A 21,621-nucleotide genomic window follows, 5' to 3' on the forward strand; every position below is an offset into this window, starting at 1 on the left:
CCCATCACCTCTTAGAAACCACTACTGGGAAGAGGCATCAAGGGATACAAAGAAAAGCCTGGATGCAGAATGATTTTCCCCCCACCTAACAGCAGGCTCTCTGAACCCTGTCCATTGTATGTTCACAGAGGAACACCACCTCCTCCTTACACCAGCATTTTGGGGTTAAATCACACCCAAAACACTCCAGGTGTAATTGCTTCAAGTTGCTTGGCCTGTCCAGCTCCACATCTATATTTCTGCCTACGTATTTCTTACATCATCAGTGAGACAGACCCAAAAATCCACGGATCTGCCACCCACATGCAGAGAAACAGGTGTGCCTGTGCATATAACGTTTCCCACGGAGAAATGGGATGTACAGTCACATTCCTCCCATTCGTACCTTGCACGACCAGCTTGGCTCTGGACTGGGCATCACCAATGTCACAGCTGTAAGTGTCACTGTCGCTTTTCTCCAGGTTCTTTATGGTCAGCTGGAGGTCTTGTCCTTTCTGCGTGATCTCGTATTTCCTGCCGGCCCTGAGCTCGGCGATGCCTTTCCTCCAGACCACAGAGGATGCAGCTCTCTCGCTCTGGCACGTGAAAACTGCCGTTCCACTCTCATCGACCTTCAGGTCTGAAAGCTCCTTGACAAAATAATTAGGTTTTTCTGGAAGGGAAAAAAAAACAAATCAGAAAAAAATAAAAAAAAATAAAAAATGAGAGAGACAGAGACTGGTTTGTTACCCAAACTAGTCCTGAGCATGCAGGGTGGTCTTGGATTCCCAACTGCCCCCATTTGGAGAATTACAGAATAAAGAATCACAGAAGCATTTAGTTTGAAATAGACTCTTAAGATCATCAAGTCCAACCATTAACTGAACTCTACCAAGTCCACCACTAACCCACGTCCCCAAGTGCCACATTTACACGTCTTTTAAATTCCTCCAGGAATTGTGACTCCACAGTTCTCCTGTTTTAGTGCCTGACCTCCTGTTTTAATGCTAATACCCTCCTTTCCACGAAGAAATTTTTCCTAGTATCTAATCTAAGCCTCCTCCGGTGCAACTTGAGGTCATTTCCTCTCATCCTATCAGATGAAATGGATCCAAGAAAACCACCAGGTCAACATCCTGTCACAGGACAGATCAGGTAAAATATCTCCAGCAAAGCTTAATGCCATTGTCCAGGCACTAGTGAGTTCTCACGTTACAGAACATGCACAGTTTTCATGTCCCATGTTCACAACAGACTAATTAAAATTGTTTTTTCTCTTCGGGTCATTACACAGCACATGAGATTCTTCAGTACCTACAAAGGTGTTTTTTTCATACCTAATTTTTTTTTTAAGCTTTTAATCAATAGTGCTTTTTGAAAACTAAAAATTGATCCTGTTTAGGGAGACTGAAGAGAAGAACACCTCCAGCGGGTTGTAGATATTTACCCCAACCTCTGTCCCTGCCAGCCCCTCTTCACTCTTCGACTGACCTTGCACTGTGATCCTGGCTGTTGTTTTGGAGCTCTCTGTCTCACAGGTGTATTCCCCACTGTCCTTGACCGTGGAGTCATGGATGATCAGGATGGCCCGTGTTCCCTCTTGCTGCAAGTCGTATTTCTGGCTTTTTCGGATTGCTTTGCCATCCTTGTACCACCTGATGTTCACATCAGGTTTGGACAGTTCACAGCTCAGGTTGATGTCCTGCCCTGCTTGTGATGTTTTATCCTCCAGCTGTTTTGTAACCTCAGTTGGTTTCTCTGGAGAGGAAAAATTACAAAAGGACATTTGAGTGAAAATCATTATCGCTATATGGTTGAGGTTTTTGCAATTCAAATTATAGAATCACAGAATGGTTTAGGTTGGAAGGGACCTTAAAGATCATCCTGTTCCACCCCTGCAGGGACGCCTTCCACTAGACCAGGTTGCTCAAAGGCCCTCCCTGGCACAGGTTGCCCAGAGAAGCTGTGGCTGCCCCATCCCTGGAAGTGTCCAAGGCCAGGTTGGACAGGGCTTGGAGCAACCTGGGATAGTGGAAAGTGTCTCTGCCCATGGCAGGGGGTGGAACTGGATGATCTTTAACGTCCCTTCCAACCCAAACCATTCTGGGATTCTCTGATTCCATGAAAAAGGACTAATTGCAGGTTATGAACTATGTCTGAAAACCACCTATTTCTTCTCTCCATTGACCATCCAGGGAGCCTTGCATGATTATCTCTGTGGAATATAGTCTGGCTTGTAATTACCTGTACATACTACCCAGTGTAGCCAGTTCTCAAACATCTATTAAAAGTTTCAGCCTTCCTCTTGTTTTTAAGGAAAAATCTCCTTTCTTCAAGGCTCGCGGTGAAGGTTATTATTTACTCGGATCACAACAAGTGCTTGCTGACAAACCCTATGAAAATATGCCCAGGAAATCAACCCCCAGTACCCTTCTGACCTCGTTACCTTTCACAGCCAGAGAAGCCTTGGAGGTCAGACCTCGGGCAGTGAAAACAACCTCCCCGGCATCGTCGGGAGTCACCCTTTGGATGCTGAGGGTGTATTTCCGACCCGCGTTGGAGGCTTTAAACCTCCCCCCACTCTCCACTTTTCTCCCGTTCAGCGTCCAGCTGAAGTCATCGATGCTCTCGTGGGACAAAATGCACTCAAAGGTGCAGTCCTCTCCCAGCTGGATTTCGGTGTTCTTCAGCCGTTTGGTGATGCCGATGTTCAGTTCTGGAGGACGAGAAGCAGGTTAACACACAAGGGAAAAAAGGGTTTATGATAGTTTGGAGTAGTGATGTTTTTAACTCTTAATAAGAGTGGTTTAGCTGCTGGATTGGCAGGACAACACTGCATTCCTTACAGGTGTCTGTGACATGGGAAGGATTTCTTGGGTATTATCCACCCAGAATCAGCACAAAGTTACAGAAAAAGGGAAATGTGAATCTCGTGGCTCTGCTATGGAAGGACTGAATGAAGAACAGCTCACTCAGTGGGGAAGAATCAAGATTCAATGCGGTACAAAGAAGAAAAGATGTCAGAAAAGAAGCCTCTGGGATGATGTGTGAGCTTCTCCGTGCTCATATGAGAAGTGAAATGTTTGGATTTTTTAACTTGTTACTCCTCGTGTTCAAATCAGACAAACTCAAAATTTTTCTTATTATCAGTGTGAGTTTGGAAGCCACGAACAATTCTTTTTCCTTTAGGCAGACCCAAGGATTAGAGGGCAGGATGAACTGCTGGGTTCTTCAATAGACCATGTTGTCCCACTTTTATGTTCCCGCAATGGACTTTGAATTAAAATAAGAAACACAGGCTGCTTGGAGGGGGGTTTGTTGATTTTTTTGTTGTTAGTTGGGATTTTTTTCTGAGAAATCATTCCCTCTTCTGGGAAGATTTCTGCACCTTATGGATGTTCAAGAAGGAAACATTGTCACTATATTCTTGACACTTATTTTCACAGAAACACCAGATATGCTTAAATCAACAAGTAACAGGGATTGTTCAAACATTGCAATGTTATGTGAGGATTAGGCAGGGGAAGATGTGAGATCAAGTTACCAGTCCCACCCATATTTCCAGCACCCCTTGACTGGCCATTGTCTACAATACTTACCCTGAACGCTGACCTTTGACTTGGCAACATCAGTGCCAATGTCACAGGTGTATAAACCTGCATCTGTCTTTTCAAGGTCATGGATAAGGAGGCACAGGGTCTTCCCAGACTGTATCTCCTCGTACTTGTTACTAGAAGGGATCTTCACGCCATCCTTTTTCCAAACAGGTTTGACCTTCTCTTTGGAGACTTCGCATTCCAGTTTAATCACACCTCGCTCCTCACCAAAAACGTCATCCAAGGCTTTCATGAAGACAGCAGGTTTCTCTGAAGGTTAAACAGGAAAAACAGAGAACAACCAGGATATCTAAGCTGAAACACTTTCAGTCGCCGTCAAATACTGAAAGACAAATTAAGTAATGGCAATGCTGCTGACACCAAAGCAGAACCTAAACCAATGTCATCCACCAGCACCCCCGAGACCTTCTGAGCAGGGTTGCACTCAATCCCTTCATTCCACAGCCTGGATTCACACAGAGGATGCTCTGGCCCAGGTGCAGCATTTTGCACGTGGCCTTGTTGAACCTCCAGAGGTTCACATGGGCCCATTCTCAAGCTTGGCCAGGTCCCTGTGGATGGTATCCCAACCCCACCACTCATCTTGGTGTCAAACTTGATGAGGCTGCACAAGAACATGTTAAACCACAGAAACTCAGCTGTGTGGCTGAACTTTAAGACATATGAAGGACAGCAGCAAACTGTCTTATCTTTCCTGATTCAGTTCAGCTCCAGAAATGATGTGTTAAAAGGCAGAGAATCAGAGAATAACCTGAGATGGAAGGGACCCACAAGGATCATTGAGTCCAACTCCTGGCCCTGCACAGGACACTCCGACANCCTGCACAGGACACTCCGACAATCCCACCACGTGCCTGAGGCCATTGTCCAAATGCTTCTTGAACTCAGACAGGCTTGGGGCTGTGACCACTGCCCTGGGGAGCCTGTTCCAGTGCTCAGCCACCCTCTGGGTGAAAACCTTCCTCCTGATATCCAGCCTAAACCTCCCCCAACTCACCATGCCCTACCCTTGGGGGTACACCAAACCTCAGGTCCCTGCAGCCATAAATCTTTGGAAACAACAACTGATCAACTATATAGTATTGAAGAGACCTAAAAGTACAGAAGATTGCTCTTGAGACTGTCCTGATAAGGGAAAGGATAACAAAGATCTATGGAAAATTTTGGCAGGACATCAAACCAATTTTCCTTAGAAAAATCACCAACCACAAGAGAAATTCACACTGGAAGAAAACCCTTCCATGTCTTTCACTCAGCCCTGGAGGGATGAAGCTTTTAAGCAGGATTGCTGCGTGGATATGGCAAATAATATCTCACTGGCATCTCTTATTTGCATTCGGGAGGAATGTGATCACGACCCACCTATGACCTTCAGCCTCACGCTCTCTGACACCTTGTCTGACTTCATTGTCACCGTGCCAGCGTCCTCAGGCTTCACCTGCTTCATGGTCAGCGTGTAGACCTTGCCGACGTTCTTGATGTCGTTGAAGTTGTTGGTGTAGAGGAGGGTGCCGTTGAGGAACCACTCCACGTCCTCGTCGTCGTGGGACAGCTCGCAGGAGAACACGGCAGAGCTGTCTTCCTCAATTTCCACGTCCTGCAGGTGTTTGAGGACTTCCACGTTCCGGGCTGCGGGAGACCAAGGGGCACCGTCAGCACCATTATCATAAATCAGTTGTTACCACTGACAATTTCATACTGTTTAGGGTTTATCAGATGATTTAGTCTGGTCTCCTTCACACCGTGGATCACCTCATTTCATCTGCTTGGTTCTGCATTTGCTCCAACAACAACAAAAAAAATCCATTAAAAAGAACTATATTGTCTAGAACCTTCAGTTCTCTTTTTATACATAAATCAGGTTGTTTTTTTTTTTCCTTTCCCTTTTTAATTTAAAAATAAGTCATTCTTTCTAAAATGATGTTACAGAGATGTCTAAGTATCCCACAGAGCTCCAGCCCCTGAGTTCTAGTCACTGCACACATACAAACATGTTATGATCAAATTGTCCTTGACTCTCTTCCAGTGAAACTTTGACACAGGACATGATGAAAGTAATGATTTTGGCCACAAAGGAAAAGTACAAAGAGATTAAGCAGCTTGCTCAGGTTTAAGAAGCATTGATTCTTTTCTTTCCCAGTCCTTGGCCAGAGGTTTCTCTTTGCAGTTTCTCTACTCAGGGAATGCTCTTTCTCAAGGATTAGACAACTCAGAGAAGGGTTTTGGAGTATTAAATAATTCTGTTGTTCAGATAGCATAGAACCATAAAATCATCAGGGTTGGAAAAGACCTGTAAGATCATCGAGTCCAACTGTTAATTCAGCACTGCCAAGGCCACCACTAAACCGTGTCCCCAGGTGCCACATCTTTTAAATGCCCCCAGGGACAGTGACTCCACCACTGCCCTGGGAAGCCCATTTCAGTGTTTGACAACACATTCAGTGAAGAACCTCTGCAAGGCCAAACTGCAAACAAGAGGTGCTCCCTGGGCTTTTAGAAATGATTCTGTGGCTCATCAACAAGTCTTGCCGAAAGCAGTGAACAGCTTTTCTTAGTTTCACCAGAGGGGAAGAACTGGCTAAACACAGTTCTACGCCCAGATGAGGGAGGAGAACGCCATTATGAATAACAAATATATGCAGATATAAAATAGCAGCTATAAAATGCATCTGTTGCAGATATAAAAATGTATAGCAAATATAAAAGCTGACACAGTGGTCAGGAAATGAAAACCACAGCCAAGACCACCAGAATCAACGGCCTGTAGCAGTTTAACATAAAGAACATTTTTTGTTAGAAGCACCAGAGGTCTAATTCCTCTGATGAAATAGAAAATAATGTGCCTTGACAAACACTAATTTCTACCTTACCCAGCTGGCGCTTTTCCATGTGCATCACTTACTTCATGGTAAGGGCTGGATTTCAGTATCATGGAATGTCAGTTCACCGAAGACTTTGCATTTATATAGAATTATAAGATAAACGTGGGAATCCACTTCTCCTCAAGGAGAGGAACCCAGAGTGAAACAGTGAGCCCTAAGACATGCAACAGGCGAGCCCTGCTGCTGGAAGCCTCTCGTACCTTCGACGGTGAGCGTGGCTCTGGTCTCTGCGTTCCCAGCCCGGCACTTGTACATTCCGGCATCTTCAGGCTTCACCTTCAAGATCTTGAGCTCTGCTGAGTATTGCTCCCGCTTGATCTTGTACTTCTCAGAGGGCTCGATGAGCACGTGGTCCTTGAACCACTTCACAATCTTTGGAGAGGGCCTGAAGTCACAGGACAGGACGGCCGAGTGTTTCTCCAGGACGGTCTTGTCCTCCAGCTTCCTGGTGATCTGTATGTGGTAATCTGCAGGGTTGGGAAAGAACAAAGGATCAATCTGGAGAAAAAGGAGGTTTCTAATCTGTATTTCATGCTGATTAGTCTCATGTATGATGTTCACAAGTGTTTTACAAACTGCTCAAGTGTGTCATAGAGCTGATGTGCTTTGAAGCTACATCATCACGATGATCTATAGATCCTATAAATTTCATTCTATAAGATAATATCACACATTAACCACCAAATTCACGGTCCACTTCTGGTTCAGTGCCCACAGAATTGCTCTCTAATTGAAGTTTTTACTCAAGTAAGAGCAAATTAAAGACAAAACAAGGACTTCAGGATGTGATTTGACATATTTGCCATGGTGACAGTGGAAGATAAAAAGCCTTGAAGCTTTTTCCTGGATCAAGTCAATGACAACATGAATTAAGTAAATGAGCTATCAAACTTGTCTAGTTCAGAAATGGGACAAAATAAATTCTCCTGGCAAATTTCATCTGTTTTGTCCTCTTTGGTAAAGTCAAGAGGACAAAAATAAATCCCAAACCAGTTTTAGCGTGATGGATTTTAATATTAGGTTTGAACACCAAGGACACCAAAGTCATTTAATCAGATCCCTTTCTAAAACATTGCTGGCTCATTTAGTGTGTCCAACATTGCTCCCTGCGAATTGCAATTGGGAACTAAGCAGATCTTCCAGGTACACACACATTTCCAAGAACCCAGTGGATACTGCACATTAGACAGCATGTATGACAAATTGCTTTCCAGGAGCTGTGAGAGGGAAGATCTTTGCTCTAATTCAAGCCAGGACATGTCACAATACCTCTGACAAGCAGGTTTGCTGTGGATTTTGATTTGCCAATGGAGAACTGGATGGTTCCTGTCATATCAGCACTTGTTTTCACTATTGTCAGCCTGTGGATGGTGCCTTCCTGCTGCATGATGAAGTTTCTGCCAGGCTGTAAAGCTTCTCCACGTAGAAACCACTTGGCGGGTTTCACGGATGGAATGGATGTCTCACATTCAAAATTGGCTTCTTCAGGCTCAGTCACATCCTCATCACACAACTCCTTCACGATATTAATGGCTTGCTCTGCATGGAACGAGAGAGCAGGGATTTAGGAGTCATGAAAACTTTTCTATTATCAACCTGAACACTGGTGCCGTCTTTCCTCCTCTTCAACACTGAACTTATTATCTCAAAAGGCCTTAAAATATCCTTTTATATATACAAAACCAGCTATATATATATATATATATATATATATATATATATATATATATTTACATAAAAACAACTATATCTATGTGGTCACAGGCCAGACAGTGAGACTGCAACCACTGCCTCAAGAATCCATACCTCCTGATTCCCAGCCCTGTTTCTAAAGCCACCTTTCTATCCTGGTATCAAACTTGTGGGACTACAAAATGCAAAAAAAAAAAGGTTCATTGAAATGCAGATGTTGATATAAGGAACTGCATCATTTTTCTGAAAAAACAGCTTCCTGCAATACGCTTGACGAGCTTCTCTGGAACAGGAATTTCATCACTTTCCTTAGGAGAATATATCATATATTAATTTTTCAGGATGTTCCTGCGCTAACAATCCTAAAAGGGTTCAATACCAACGGACTTAATAATAAATCAATATTGAATTAAAACCACTTTTTTTCCGTGGTGTCGTGTTTCCGAACACAAAGGTGATCGGCCAATCCTCCTTCCAGGGGCGAAGAGAGAGTTCTCTACCTTCAACAAAGAAGTTAGCACTGCTTTTGTCATCAAAGGCATCACAGGTGTAGGTGTCCTCATCCTCGTAGTCGGCGTCGTTGATGATGAGTTTCCTGTAGACGCCTTCGCTCACGATCTCGTATTTGTCGCTGGGGCGAATTTCCACGTCCCGTTTGAACCACCGGACCTTGGCGTTGGCACGAGACACTTGGCACTCCAGGAACCCCCGGTGCTTCTCGAGGGCGATCTTGTCTCTCAGAGGCTTCACTATTTTTACAGGCAGCTCTAAAAAAAAAAGTAAAAAAAAAAAAAAAATGGAGTTATCGGCACAGTTTCCAATTAAAAACTCATTAGGAATATTTCTTTTGTGGGTAGTTATTTGACAGGGATCCCCAGTATGTTCAGCACTCAACTAACACACAGTAGGTAAAGAGCTGATTAAAGGGAAATTTTTCCTCCCTATTTTACCACTTGAGTGGCTGAACTGCAGAGATAATTTCCTTAACACTACATAGCAGTGCTGTGGCAAAGCCAGGGACTGATCCCCTATTTACTGAGCTCCTGATCAGTGGGTTTATTCAAATGTCTTCCTTCTCTCTCCCTCTACCACATTGTTTTAGTTAAACACACACACAAAAAATACTGTTTTCTTCTGTAACATGCATGAGAAAGTGAAAATGCAGGAGAAAAGCAACAGCTTTTTGTCCCTTGAATTTCTTGCACAACTTTTAATGTCTAAATGGTACAAAACCAGCCTTCTGAGAAAATGAACTCTTATTTAGCCAAAGTAAATTCCCAGGCAGATATCTGATGGGCAGTAAGGTAGGCAGGAGTTTTTCCTTCCCTGGGAGCTGCAGGTGCTGTTTAGCTCTCTTCACAGGCAGGTTGGTTGGTTTGTAATGTGAGAGAGCACGAGCAGCACTGGCATGAAAATCGCGATTACCTTTCACGGTCAGCTGAGCGCGAGATTCTGCCTTTTCTGCCACAAATTTGATCTCTGCCGCATCCTCCACGTGGACACGGGCGTAGGTCAGCGAGTAGGTCTTCCCTGAATACAGACACACAACCAGACACTGCTCAGCTTCCCTGGAGCAAACAGCTTCACCCTCCAAGGAGCTCTGCCAGGCTGAGCATCCCCCATCTGGTCTGAGCTCAGCACCACCTGCTCTCACGGCTGCAGGGCCAACCATTCCCCCATGTCCCTATACCAGAGGATAACTCAAGCTCAGCTCCTCCAAAGGCTGACTTAACATCACCCTCACATCATTGAGAAAGCGCTTGAAGCAGAAGAATCCCACCCACTGTCTGATGATATGAATTCCTACCCACTGCTGTCATTTGGGATGACACCAAATCTGCCTTGTTTAAATTCCCAACCACAACACTATCCCAGCACAGCTGCAGCCCCAAAACCAAAGCAGGACCCTCTGTTGAACCTTCTTAACCTGATTTTGGAGGTCACACCCTTTTTTCTAGTCTCCCATCCCAACACACCCCCACTCGAGAAGGAGATCCCTCTTATCCCTCCTACCATCCTGTCGCATTTTGATATTGTCTGAAGTCTTCAGCTTGTTGTCATTTTTGTACCACTGGGTTTCGACCTCATCATGTGAAATCTCACAGACAAAGGATGCACTCTCGTATTCATTCACTTCCACATCTTCCAGTGGCTTTACAATCTTGATATCTCGGGCTGTGAAACCAAAGAGAGAAATATTTATTTGGGGTTTCTCCATACCTGAGTGTGTGGTGTTTACCTTCTGCACAACTGCACGGAAAAAAGTGGGACTATGTTTTGTTCTAGCCCAGCCTCCCTTCCTGGGTAGTTCTCACCTCAAGACAGTGAATATATTCTATGGTTGAACCAGCAGGTAGAATCACCAGCTACATTGGAGCTCACTGCAAAAGGGTTCTGTGAGTGCTGGAACTTCATACAGGTTTTAAAAGACATTAAACATATTAATGCAAGAAAATCTGCCAAGGAAAAACTAAACACAAGCCTACAGTTTTGAAGGTCACTATAAATCTGTCTCATTCATGTGCTCCTCTTCATGCTCTCCTGTTCCACCTAGGAAAAGCCTTTTCTGCAGAGTGTTCTGAACTCAGTATAACCCTCATTAACTTTGCAGCTCGGCACTCATTTTATCAGAACTGATCCGTACTTCTGTGCTATTGCAGCCCTTTCCTTTTGAAAGGGAAGGCCTTGATACCCCTTGGATCAGCGTCAGGAGCAGAGAAATGCAAACAACAACCCTTCCCAACCACAAAATCAAGGAGAAAACAGGGAGCTCAACAGAGCAAGGAAACAGGGCACATGTTTTAGAAGATATTGCTAAACCCAAACGGCCACATGAGGACAGCACCTAGTAAGCAATAAGAAGGATGCTATATCTTTCAGCAAGGTCTGTTTTTCACATGTCCCTCTGGGAAATAACCTCTGCCAGGGCACAGCAAACCTGTCTGTTGAGTAATTTGCGCTCAGCACCAGCTTATCTCTGGTGTTTCAGAGCCTGGTGACCAAATACTCCTGGTGCTTGAGCAGCTGCTTGGTGCATAAAGGAGAGGTGCAGGCAGAAATAATGAACATCTCTTTAGCATTTACAACCTAAAAATTAGGGCACCTCTTTAGCTCATACCCAAAGTTTGTCCAGTCCCTGTTCAGGCAAAGTCGCCCCGTGACAATGGCAGAAATTAAACCAAACCACATCAGCACCAGCCATTGAATCCCTGCTTTGTGCCAGGCTGTCCAGGATTTGTTAGTGTGTCAATCCAGAAACACCACTGAAATTCCAGAGAATAGAAATAACTAAAGATAAATGGAAAACTAAATATTTTTTTACTGGAATGACAGAGCAAGCACAGAAGAGCTCTGCCAGCACTTTCTCACTAGGAAGAGAAACTTAACCAAAATGGGCAATTGTGAAATACATAAACTGTCCACAAAGAATTTCTCGCTGTGTGGCCAAAAATACTGCAGTAAATGTAATTTCCTACTTCAGCCAAACATACCATGAACCTTTAGAGTAGCTGATGTCTTGTCTTCAGCTGCTTGACAGCTGTAGGTTCCCTGGTCTTCATATTCACACTTGTGAATAATGAGGCTTCTCTTATTTCCCTGGGAAACAAACCCCACGTTTTGACTTTGACGGATCTCCTTCCCATCCTAGAAGGGGAAAAGGCCAAAACCAGATCACCATCAACTCTTGTACCTCTGCAGTGAGCAAAACAGACATTCAGAGCTGTGCTTTGTTCACCTGCCTCGTTGGACTTAATGGAACATGTGGTGAAACATCAGCGTGGCGAAAAGCTTTCAACAAGTTGGAGTGGCTGAAGAACTCACACAACTTTTTGATGGTCTCAGACACCTATTTGAAGGCTTAAAACACTGCACAGGGTTTGGCAGTAAGCCCCTTCAGACACAAATGATCTTAAACTAAAAGAGGGTAGATCTAGACTAGATATAAGAAAGAAGTTTTTCACAATGAGGGTGGTGAGGCACCAGAGAGGTGATGGATGTCCCATTTGTCAAGGTCAGGTTGAACAGAGCTCTGAGCAACCTGATCTGGCTGAACATGTCCCTGCTCATTGCAGAGGGGTTGAAACTGGGTGACCTTTAAGGATCCCTTCCAACCCAAACTGTTCTGTGATTCTATGATTATCTTGAAGAATTGTTGTTATCCCAAATTAAGGAAAGTATCAGCTGAGCCCAAGGAAGGTACATGAAATGCAAGAGCTGATCCACAAAATGTCAAGGGAAAGGGAACTGGACTTTCACTGACAAAGGAAATTGAGGCTTCCCTTCAATCACAGTTACAAAAGACCTTATAAATGCTGGGTGAGAACTGCTAGGCATGAAGTAAAGCACAAAACTGCATTGTTATAACAGCAGCACTCACATTTTGTAAAGGAATAAAGAAGTTTAACTTTAAAACCCAAAAAACACACCCAGTAAATAAAAAACAGTGATAAAGTGGGAGAGTAAATCAACATAAGGACAAGAGGGCAATGCCAAGAGCTGTATTGCCAAGGCTCAGATTCACATCCCCTGGAAGTCAAAATAAAGGCTCTCATTCCCTTCCAGAGAAGTAGGGAATTAAAATATCACTATCCATTAACACCGTACCTTGAACCACTTCACATTCACGTTGGGCCTGGACAGCTCACACTCGAATGTGGCCTTGAGTTTCTGAGTCACACTGACATCCACCAGAGGTTTGCTGATTCTCACAGGCAATTCTGAGAAAAAAAAAAAACAAAAAAACAACAAAGAGAAGGTCCAATGAGTGGGGAATGAGGTTTGCAGGAGGACGTCTGACACGAGCACTAATGGGTAGGCAAGGCCTGGCTTCCACGGTTAATAAAACCCATGACAACAGAATCATCATGTTTTGGGCACTTTATCACGTGCTGTTCTGTGGACAGTGATGCTACAATAATGCTGATGATATAAGGGTATGTTACTGATGGTGGTCCAGTGCTTAACACTCCTTGCAGTTACAAGGACGGCTGGTTGACCTCTTCGAGTTTGCTCTCCAGGTCAGGAGAAGAACAACTATGTCCACACCAAGAAGAGTCTGGGCTTTTTGGGTCAGTGTACCTGTCACAGTGAGTCTCCCTGATGAATTGATGCCCTCTGCCTTGAAGGAGATGACCCCTGCATCCTCAAGGGCCACCGAGGAAAGAGTCAGTGAGTGTTTCTTGCCCAGGACGCCAAAGCTGACGTTGGGTGAGGGTTTGAGCCGAACTCCGTCCCTCTGCCAGGTCCCTTCCACGTCCTCGTGTGACACCTCCACCTCGAAGGTGACAGTGCCTTTCTCAGCAACTTCCAGGGGCTGAAGGCCTTTCACCAGCTTGATCTGCCTCACTGGAAAACACCGTGGAAAAATTGGAGATCTCAGAACTGACAGCTGTGAAATATCCCAAGGACTTCCAAAATGGGTTATTTCCCCATTCCCCATGCAGGTGCTTGCCAATTAATTGGTATCTGCCAATTAAACAACCACTTTTACAGGAAATAAAACCTGCCCACGACCACACATGGCTGCTATTTTTAAAATGGATGTTTTCAGCTGGTTGACAAACAGGTCAACCAAATATCACAGAAAAAGGGCAATCTGGCCCCTTTCCTATCAAGGTCCACCAGGTTTAGCAAAAAAAAAAAAAAAAAAAAAAAAAAAAAAATGCACTACAATATTGTGCAGTTCTCCAACTAGGATAAAACAATGGAAAGAAGTAGCAGGGGGAGAGAAAAGCCTTTAGTAAAAGGAAAAAAAAATTTGTGACATGGTGCAAAGTGTGCTGACACCTCACAGCTTGGGGGGGGCAAAGCACCCGTGGTTTACCTGTTCTTATGACAAGACATCCATGTCCTATCAGCCAGTAAAATGGATTTAGTATTTAAACTTGTTTCACCACTAGAAGTAATTAAGTTGCCAATTAAAAACAAAAGAAAAAAACCCAAAACAACTAACCTAACAAAAAACTAACAAACAAACAAAACCAAACCACCAAAAACACCAATTAAAAAAAAACCTAAACCCCCAACCCAACCCTCTAAAAAGCCATGAATTATTCACAAGAACCTTCAATTCTCAAAGGGTCTCCTGGGAATATTTCAACCTTCCTAATGCATGTTTAGCAGAGATAATCCAATAATTCAGCCAGGATAAGAACGCAAACATGACTGAGGTGGGCTGTCCTTAAATTCTGTCTTCATCTGTCCTGTGACAATCGTGACAAAAGGATGTAGGAAAAAGGACAGAAATACAGAGCTACAGATGAGGCACCATTAAATCACCTGAAAGAGCAACACCCTCAGATAGAAGATTTGCTCTTGGAGTTTTTCTGACCTTGACTGAACATAAAGAGACATTCCGAAAGAGGTCGCTTGCAGAGGAAAATTGACAGTGAATGGCTGAAGAGGGAACGTTTTGCTAAAAAAAACATACAAAGGAAAAACATAGAGGCCACTAGAGTGGGAAATTTCAGAGGAAAGAGAAGAATGAGTAAGAAGTTTGATGGTCAACAGAATGACTGAAAGCTGGTGGGATGAGATGCAGGCCAGAGCAGTCAGCCAGACATTCCCTGTTTGCTGCCCTTTCTTTCACCTCCACTTGGTCATTTGGCTGGTGGCCAAGCACATGGTTGTGTCCCTCTGTCTCCATGATAATGGCAGAGACCAGAATCCACCTCCAAACCCTGGCCAGGGTATTTATAGAACTGGAGATCACTGAACTTACTTTCCACGTTGATCTTGGCCTGGGTCTTGTCATCAGGGCTCTCACAGCAGTAGAAGCCCCTGTCTGCAAAAGAGATGTCCTTCACCACCAAGGTGTGCTTTGTTCCCTCAGCTTTGATCTCTATCTTGTCACTGGGCTTCAGCACGATGCTGTTCCTCATCCACTTCACCTCTGCAGGCTTGGTCAGCTCCACCTCCAAGGTCACTGTCTCCCTCTCTTCAACTGTTCTGGGCTCCAGTTTCTTCTTGAACGAGATCGAGGCCTCTGCCAAAGGAGAAGAGATTTTAGTAAGAAAGTAGATAATCCAGAAAACAGGTTTTCAGAGGAAAATTAGGACGGTGGCTCATATATCTCCAGTCCCAAAGTGTTCTGAGCATCCCTCTTCAATGATGCAAAGGCAGAATTTCCCTACTACACATTATTATAAAATAATCATCATCATAGAATGGTTTGGGTTGGGAAGGATCATCTAGTTCCAATCCCGTGGGCAGGGCAGCCTGTAAAAAGGGGCGTTACCACCTCTCACCTCGGACTCTGAGGTTGGCTGTGCTCTCCACACCCTCAGCACTGGCGCAGATTTCAGCTGCATCTTCCAGTGTCAGGTCAGTGATGGTGAGGCTGTGGTTGGTGTCCTTCTGGGAGATCACATACTTCTTGCTGGCTTCAATCTTGACGCCGTTCCTGAGCCAAGTGACCACGGCGTCGCTGGGAGAGACGGTGCACTTGAACACGGCCTCTTTTCCTTCCTCAGACACCACGCTGTTGAGGCTGGTGACGAATTTCACCACTCTGGGAGCTGATGGGTAGGAATAAAACACTTAGAGCATGTCTTTCAGGCGTGGCACGAGCACCTTCAAAGAGCCAAAACCTTTGATTTTATTGGAATTATTAATATTTCACAGAATATGCTGGGTTGGAAGGAATCCACAAGGATCACCCAGTCCAACTCCTGGCCTTGCACAGAACCATCCCCAAGAGTCACACCCACTGGCCCAGAAGATCATCTAGAAGCTCTTTGAGCTCTGGCAGCCTTGGTGCTGTGCCCACTGCCCTGGGGAGCCTGGTCAGTGCCCAACCACCCTCTGGGGGAAGAAACTTTTCCTAATATCCAACCTAACTCTGCCCTGACACAGCTCCAGGCCACTCCCCTTGGGTTCTGCCACTGGTCACCTTCATTACTCACTGTGAGTGCTCACAACAATGGGTCATCACTGGATGTTTCTCATGTCTGAGTAAGTTTTGTACATAAATAGGCCAGAAGCCAGAGGCAAACAAAGGGTGGGGGGGGAACCCATCTTAGATTTGGAATACTGAATTCCAGCCTCAAATGCAACGTCAAGGTCAGTATTAAGAGACCTGAGCTCCACAGGTCTCGAAATCATTATGTTTTCCACAAATAGAGGTTCCAGTGACACTGAGAGGAAAAGGGAGGTTTGTATTTTGCTCTCAACACATGAGACAACACAGACACATGAACAAACTCAGCTTTGCAGAGCTGTAATGGCTGAGGACAGAACCCAGGGATCCCTCCAACACTGTCACCACTAGACATGTACCTTTGGGGGTGATGGTAATGCTGCTCTTGTCGTCTCTGGATTCACAGGAATACTCCCCCTCATCCTCAGCCCGGATCCCTGTTATTGTCAGGGTCCGTTTGACCCCCTCCTCGTGAACCTGGAAATGTTTGCTGGGCTTGATCTCGACTCCGTTCCTGCGCCAGGTCACCTTCCCCCTGGGGTGGCTCAGCTCACAGCTCAGGGAGACACTGCCCCCAATCTCGGCCTTGACAGCTTCCAGCTTCTTGGCGAACTTCACCGGGATTTCTGGGGCCCAGAAGAAGGGAAAGTGTTGAGAAAGGAAAATATATGAAACTTTGTTTGAAGTAACTGGTTCTGGACAACTTTGGAAACAAACAATCAAACAAACGAACTTGCCCTAGAAAATATTTGGGGATCAAAGACAGAAACAAATCAGGAAAGTGGGAATTCAGTGAGATTCCTCTGACATGGTATTTTCATATCACCATTGTTCTGTAAAGCAAGAACAATGTCTTCAAACATGGTTGACTATTGCCTTCCTTTCTTTCTGTTACCTGATGAGACCATGTGGTGTTTTTACAGCAGAGCCTGCTTTACCTGACTAAATGCTAAAATCTGTATGGATACATAAGCCCCAGCCACCTTTGTCTCTTCTGTCACTGCAGACACAGCCAGTGGTGTTGGGGAAATCCAGGGTGTGATTTCTCTCATCCCAAAGAGACATTTCAAGAGGTTGGAAACTCCCCTCTGCAATGACTCCTCAGGGAGCTGAGGGAGTGCATCTCAGCTCCAGACATCTCCAAGGGGAAGTGTCTGAAGAGAAAGGAGCAGGGCTTTTCTCTGGGGCATCACCCCTCTCATCTCCATCTGTGGACCAGCTCTACTTCATCCTGCTTGCCAATTTACAGCCTTGAGTAGGAAACAGCATCCCAGGTGCTCCATCCCATGAATTGAGGAGGATTCAGTTCAGGTCCTGTTTCCCTCTGTGACTAAATCACCAATTTTTTCCTCACACAACATCCCTCTACAGCCTCACCACCTTTTCCTGTGAGCACAGAGGGGAAGAGCTGAGTCTCTGCCATGTCTCAGGGTTAAGAGGAGACAGAAAGAGAAGGGGAGGAGACATCAGGAAAAGCTTCCTTGTCCCCAACAGGTCAGCAAAGGACAAAAAGTGGGCATTTTGAAACAGGAGAGCCTTGCTGGCCCATGCTGGGGCATCCACAGAGGGTGCAACAAGCCTTGAGGTTGGAACAGCTTTAGGGATAGTTTGGGCTTCACCTCCATCCCACCATGAGAGAAGTGTCGCTGTTGGGTCGGGGCACGACCCGTGCTCTGCTCTCTGCTCACCTTTCACCTGCACTTTGAACTCCTGCTTGTCATTCCTGGTCTGGCAGGTGTAGACAGCAGTGTCTGTGCTCTCAGCCAGGTTCACCACCAGGGTCCTGGACGACCCCTCACTCTTGATCACACATTTCTTGCTCGCCTTGATTTCTGTCCCGTCCTTGAGCCACTTCACTGCAGCAGTTTCAGGCGTCACTGAGGTTGTCAGCGTGATGCTCTCATGTTCTTGAACAATGAGGGGCTCTTTCTGGACAACTTTCTTTTCAAATTTAGCCTCTGGTTCTAGGAAAGACATTGAAACAGGAAAATTAAGAACTCAGATAATCGAATCCTTAACACAGCAATATTCTATTGCTCTCTCTTCCTGACTCAACGCCAGCTCATCCACAGCCTGCAATAATCCAGGGAATATGGGTGAAGTTTGTGGCTGGTATCATCTTTTGCTGAGTGGGAAGAAACAAAATGATCTCTCAGGTAACTCAGAGCTTCTGCTTAGAGGAGAAGCAGGGAAAGGAAATGCAAACGTATGTATTTTATCTGCTGCCCACAACAAGCTTCTTTCTAAGTACAATAATCTGTATAATTCTTCCCTCTCCCATTTTTAGGATTTTGGGTCAAGTTAATAAGGAATATTAACATGCTAAGCCTGAATTTGTGGCCTGTTTTCTATTTGCTCCACTGGCAGGAGGGTTGGAACTAAAATGATCCTTGAGGTTCTTTCCAACCCAAACCGTTCTGTGACTCCAGCACCTTACTCTTGGCCTCTTCTCTATCTTGTACAACACTTTGCCACAAAACTTGGCGTTTTTGGGGCACACGCCAAAAAAAAAAAAAAAGTCCAGATTTCCCCCCTCTGCACTGCTAGATTGAAAATTAATGTGCCCTGTGGGTTCACTGACGTTGCTCCAGGGGGGATGGTGGCTGCACCACAGCTGCTGGGTAGGGAATACCCAGTTTTCCTCACAGGTTGGTGCTTAACACCACAAAGGGAGTACCCACCAGTTGGTTCCAGTTTGAATGTCATCTTCTGGCCCGCAGCCTCACAGATGTATTCCCCAGCATCCTTCTTCTCCAGCTGCTCTATAACCAGGCGCCGGGTTTTGCCCACGGTCTCTATTTTGAATTTTCTGGAGGAAACCAGAAGTTTTCCGTCCTTGAACCATTTCACTTCGGTTGCATCCTGTGCTACCTCGCACACGAGGGAGGCACTTTCTGTCAGCACAGCCTTCACCTCTTTCTGCACCTTTTCCTGGTTAATAAATGCAGGTTTGGGCTCTGGGCACAGAAAAAGAAGGAAATAATTGATTATTTATTGATTGAGGGACTAAAATGAGGTTGATCTTACAGACTTCTGTAGGCAGGTCTGGAAAATATTTAGGTAGTCACTTGCCAAAACCAACTGCTGTCACCAGGCAACATCAACCCTTCTGTGGGACTGAGTTGCCATGTGGAAATTGGGAATTAAGAGCCTAGGAATGGAAAGGACCAAAACATCCTTGATATCAACCCTGTGGTTGCAAGTCACCATGAAAAAAAATATTTAATTCAAACATTCCCAAAAACACCTGTCCTGCATATCATCAAAACCTCCCAAATTCCTTTTACTTGAGATCTAGGACAAAATAAATAACTCTGGGCTTCTGGAACAGACTCTTCATGGCCTCTTCCACTGCCAGAAACGTGACTGTCAAAGAGATAAAGGAAATATGATCTCCCTCCAGGGCTCAGGGGGGTCAGGATCAGGGTTGGCAAGGTCCCCAAGGTTGTTGCAACATCAAAACATCCTTTAACACCACATGCTTAAAGCAGTTTGGGCACCTTGTGAATCCTGTTCCAAAACACCAATTTCTTGGAAACTTTCACAGCAAAGATCAATTTCTTGGAATCTTTCACAGCAAAGGGGAATTTGTCACCTGGCAGAATTAGTAAGGCATCTCAAAAGGCTGAGATCTCAAGCACACAACAATCCAAATTCACCAGAAAAATCATTCTGACGAATTTTCAAGATGTTTTCAGCCCATCTTGAGACGTGCTGATGCTGAATATTCAAATGGAAAAATCTATTCCAGCCTCTCAGTTTTCAGAAATGGGATTGAAAGTCTAATAAAAAGAGGATTTTTGAATGGTCCTCTCCTTTCAAGGGGGTCAATGCACAAAGAATCGCTCTCTGGGATCCCAGGCATGCAGGTTCATGAATATATGCTGACTATCATGTTAAATAATAAGTTGATCATTATATTTACATCTGCAACTATTATTATGCAGCCCAATTAAAAATGAGATACACCTTTGTGCCATCTAAAGCCAAATATTCCCATTTCTACAAATCCAGGCAATAAGGTGCAGAACATCAGGTGAACCCTATGGGCTGCAACAAAACCCAGAGCACAGCAACCGAGTCAGGGTGGAATAGATATCACAGGTATTGCTTTATTGTCCTCTCCTGTCATTCAGAAAGGTATTTCTTACCTGTGACATCGATCCTGAAGGTGAGTTTCTGGCCAGCAGCCTCGCAGCTGTACTCCCCAGCATCCTTCTGCTCCACCTGACCCACCACCAGACGGCGAGATTTGCCCTCGGACTCCACCTTGAACTTCTTGCTGGAGGTGATCAGCTTCCCATCCTTGTACCACTTCACCTCAGTCTTGTCCTGGGCCACCTCGCAGCTCAGCGTGGCATCTTCTGAGAGTGCAGCTTTCACCTCTTTCTTCACTTTGTCCTTGTTTGTAAACACAACTTCTGGCTCTGAAAAGAGAGAGAAGTTCAGAGTTTCTCCGAAATAAGTTGTTGCCCAGTCCCCTTGTCGTGGTTTACAGGTAAACCCTGGAAAACAACCCCTGACTTGACAATGCACATCTAAAACTATTGGAAGAACACGCAAACCATTTTGCGGTGGGGATTTTATGTGGTTTTAGTCTGTTTTGGTTTTCTGACAGCAGGAATCCAGAAGATCCTCTGAATGGTTCACAGAAGCATTGTATGGCAGGGTCCAGCCAAGGCAGGACACATTTGAGTTGAAGTTGAGTGCAAAGTAACAAATTTTTTAGAGGAAGGAGCTGTCCTGTGCTGCTTCATAGCCCCATATAATTGATTTCTTTGGTTCTCAGTAGCTGCTTCTGCTGCTGCTTAGATCATTTTGTTAAGAGAGAAAGGTGTGCTAGACCAGGACTGACATGTCCAGGACAGTGTTATTATTTCTCAGTGCAACCTTGAGGAAAAACCTCAGCTCATCTTACATCCAGATGGTGAAATCCCCTTGTTTTCCACAAGACACATGTCTCATACCACTCAGAAGTGGTTTAGGAAGTTTTGAGGGAGTTGTAAAGCTGAATCCATTCTACCTCTCTACAGCCCCAGCAGGGAGATGTGTCTGGATTGAGTCTCCAAGACACCTTCTTTCCCCACTTTGCCTTTTACCTGACACCTTAGAGGCTTCATATGTATCAAGCCCTGCTGCCATATTGTCCCTTCAGGCTGAAACGAGCCCTTCCAAGGGAAATAAAACAGTGCACACACCCAACCACTCTCCACCATGACTCTGCACTGAGAACAAGCTGTGGTGCAGGTTTATTGTCATTGCACCAACGTGTGAGGAAGAAGAGGTACAATCCACTTTTCCAACAGTGATGTGTAGCTTCCAAGGACCCCTGTTTTAAGGATTTCTAAGTTTTGACACAGAATATATGAAGGTAACTGTATTTGTAACTTTTTGCCCCATTTCTACATCAGAGCTGGGCCATTCCAACGACATTTGCCAAAAATTTGAAGCGTAACACGAAAATGTTTTAAAAAATAATATTGATTTTTCTAAATATTCTAGAAATAGGAATGATGGGCTGAAGAGTCTTCTC

The 21,621-nt window shown here is 44.8% G+C and overlaps 1 protein-coding gene across 1 annotated transcript in view; it reads right to left on the minus strand.

Annotated features, from left to right (window-relative positions):
- OBSCN (obscurin, cytoskeletal calmodulin and titin-interacting RhoGEF) overlaps positions 1-21,621 on the minus strand; it is a 187,812-nt gene that overhangs the window by 121,153 nt on the left and 45,038 nt on the right. The window contains 19 exon segments of the mRNA XM_017830010.1: positions 386-652; positions 1,471-1,737; positions 2,426-2,695; positions 3,579-3,845; positions 4,959-5,225; positions 6,679-6,945; positions 7,748-8,017; positions 8,671-8,937; positions 9,596-9,700; positions 10,184-10,345; positions 11,662-11,815; positions 12,776-12,888; positions 13,250-13,516; positions 14,892-15,155; positions 15,418-15,687; positions 16,448-16,714; positions 17,777-18,052; positions 18,770-19,045; positions 20,240-20,515. Of these exon segments, the coding sequence (XP_017685499.1) occupies positions 386-652; positions 1,471-1,737; positions 2,426-2,695; positions 3,579-3,845; positions 4,959-5,225; positions 6,679-6,945; positions 7,748-8,017; positions 8,671-8,937; positions 9,596-9,700; positions 10,184-10,345; positions 11,662-11,815; positions 12,776-12,888; positions 13,250-13,516; positions 14,892-15,155; positions 15,418-15,687; positions 16,448-16,714; positions 17,777-18,052; positions 18,770-19,045; positions 20,240-20,515 (4,572 nt within the window).

Source organism: Lepidothrix coronata, unplaced genomic scaffold, assembly GCF_001604755.1.
Source record: "Lepidothrix coronata isolate B3197 unplaced genomic scaffold, Lepidothrix_coronata-1.0 Scaffold173, whole genome shotgun sequence".
NCBI classification, from domain to species: Eukaryota; Metazoa; Chordata; class Aves; order Passeriformes; family Pipridae; genus Lepidothrix; species Lepidothrix coronata.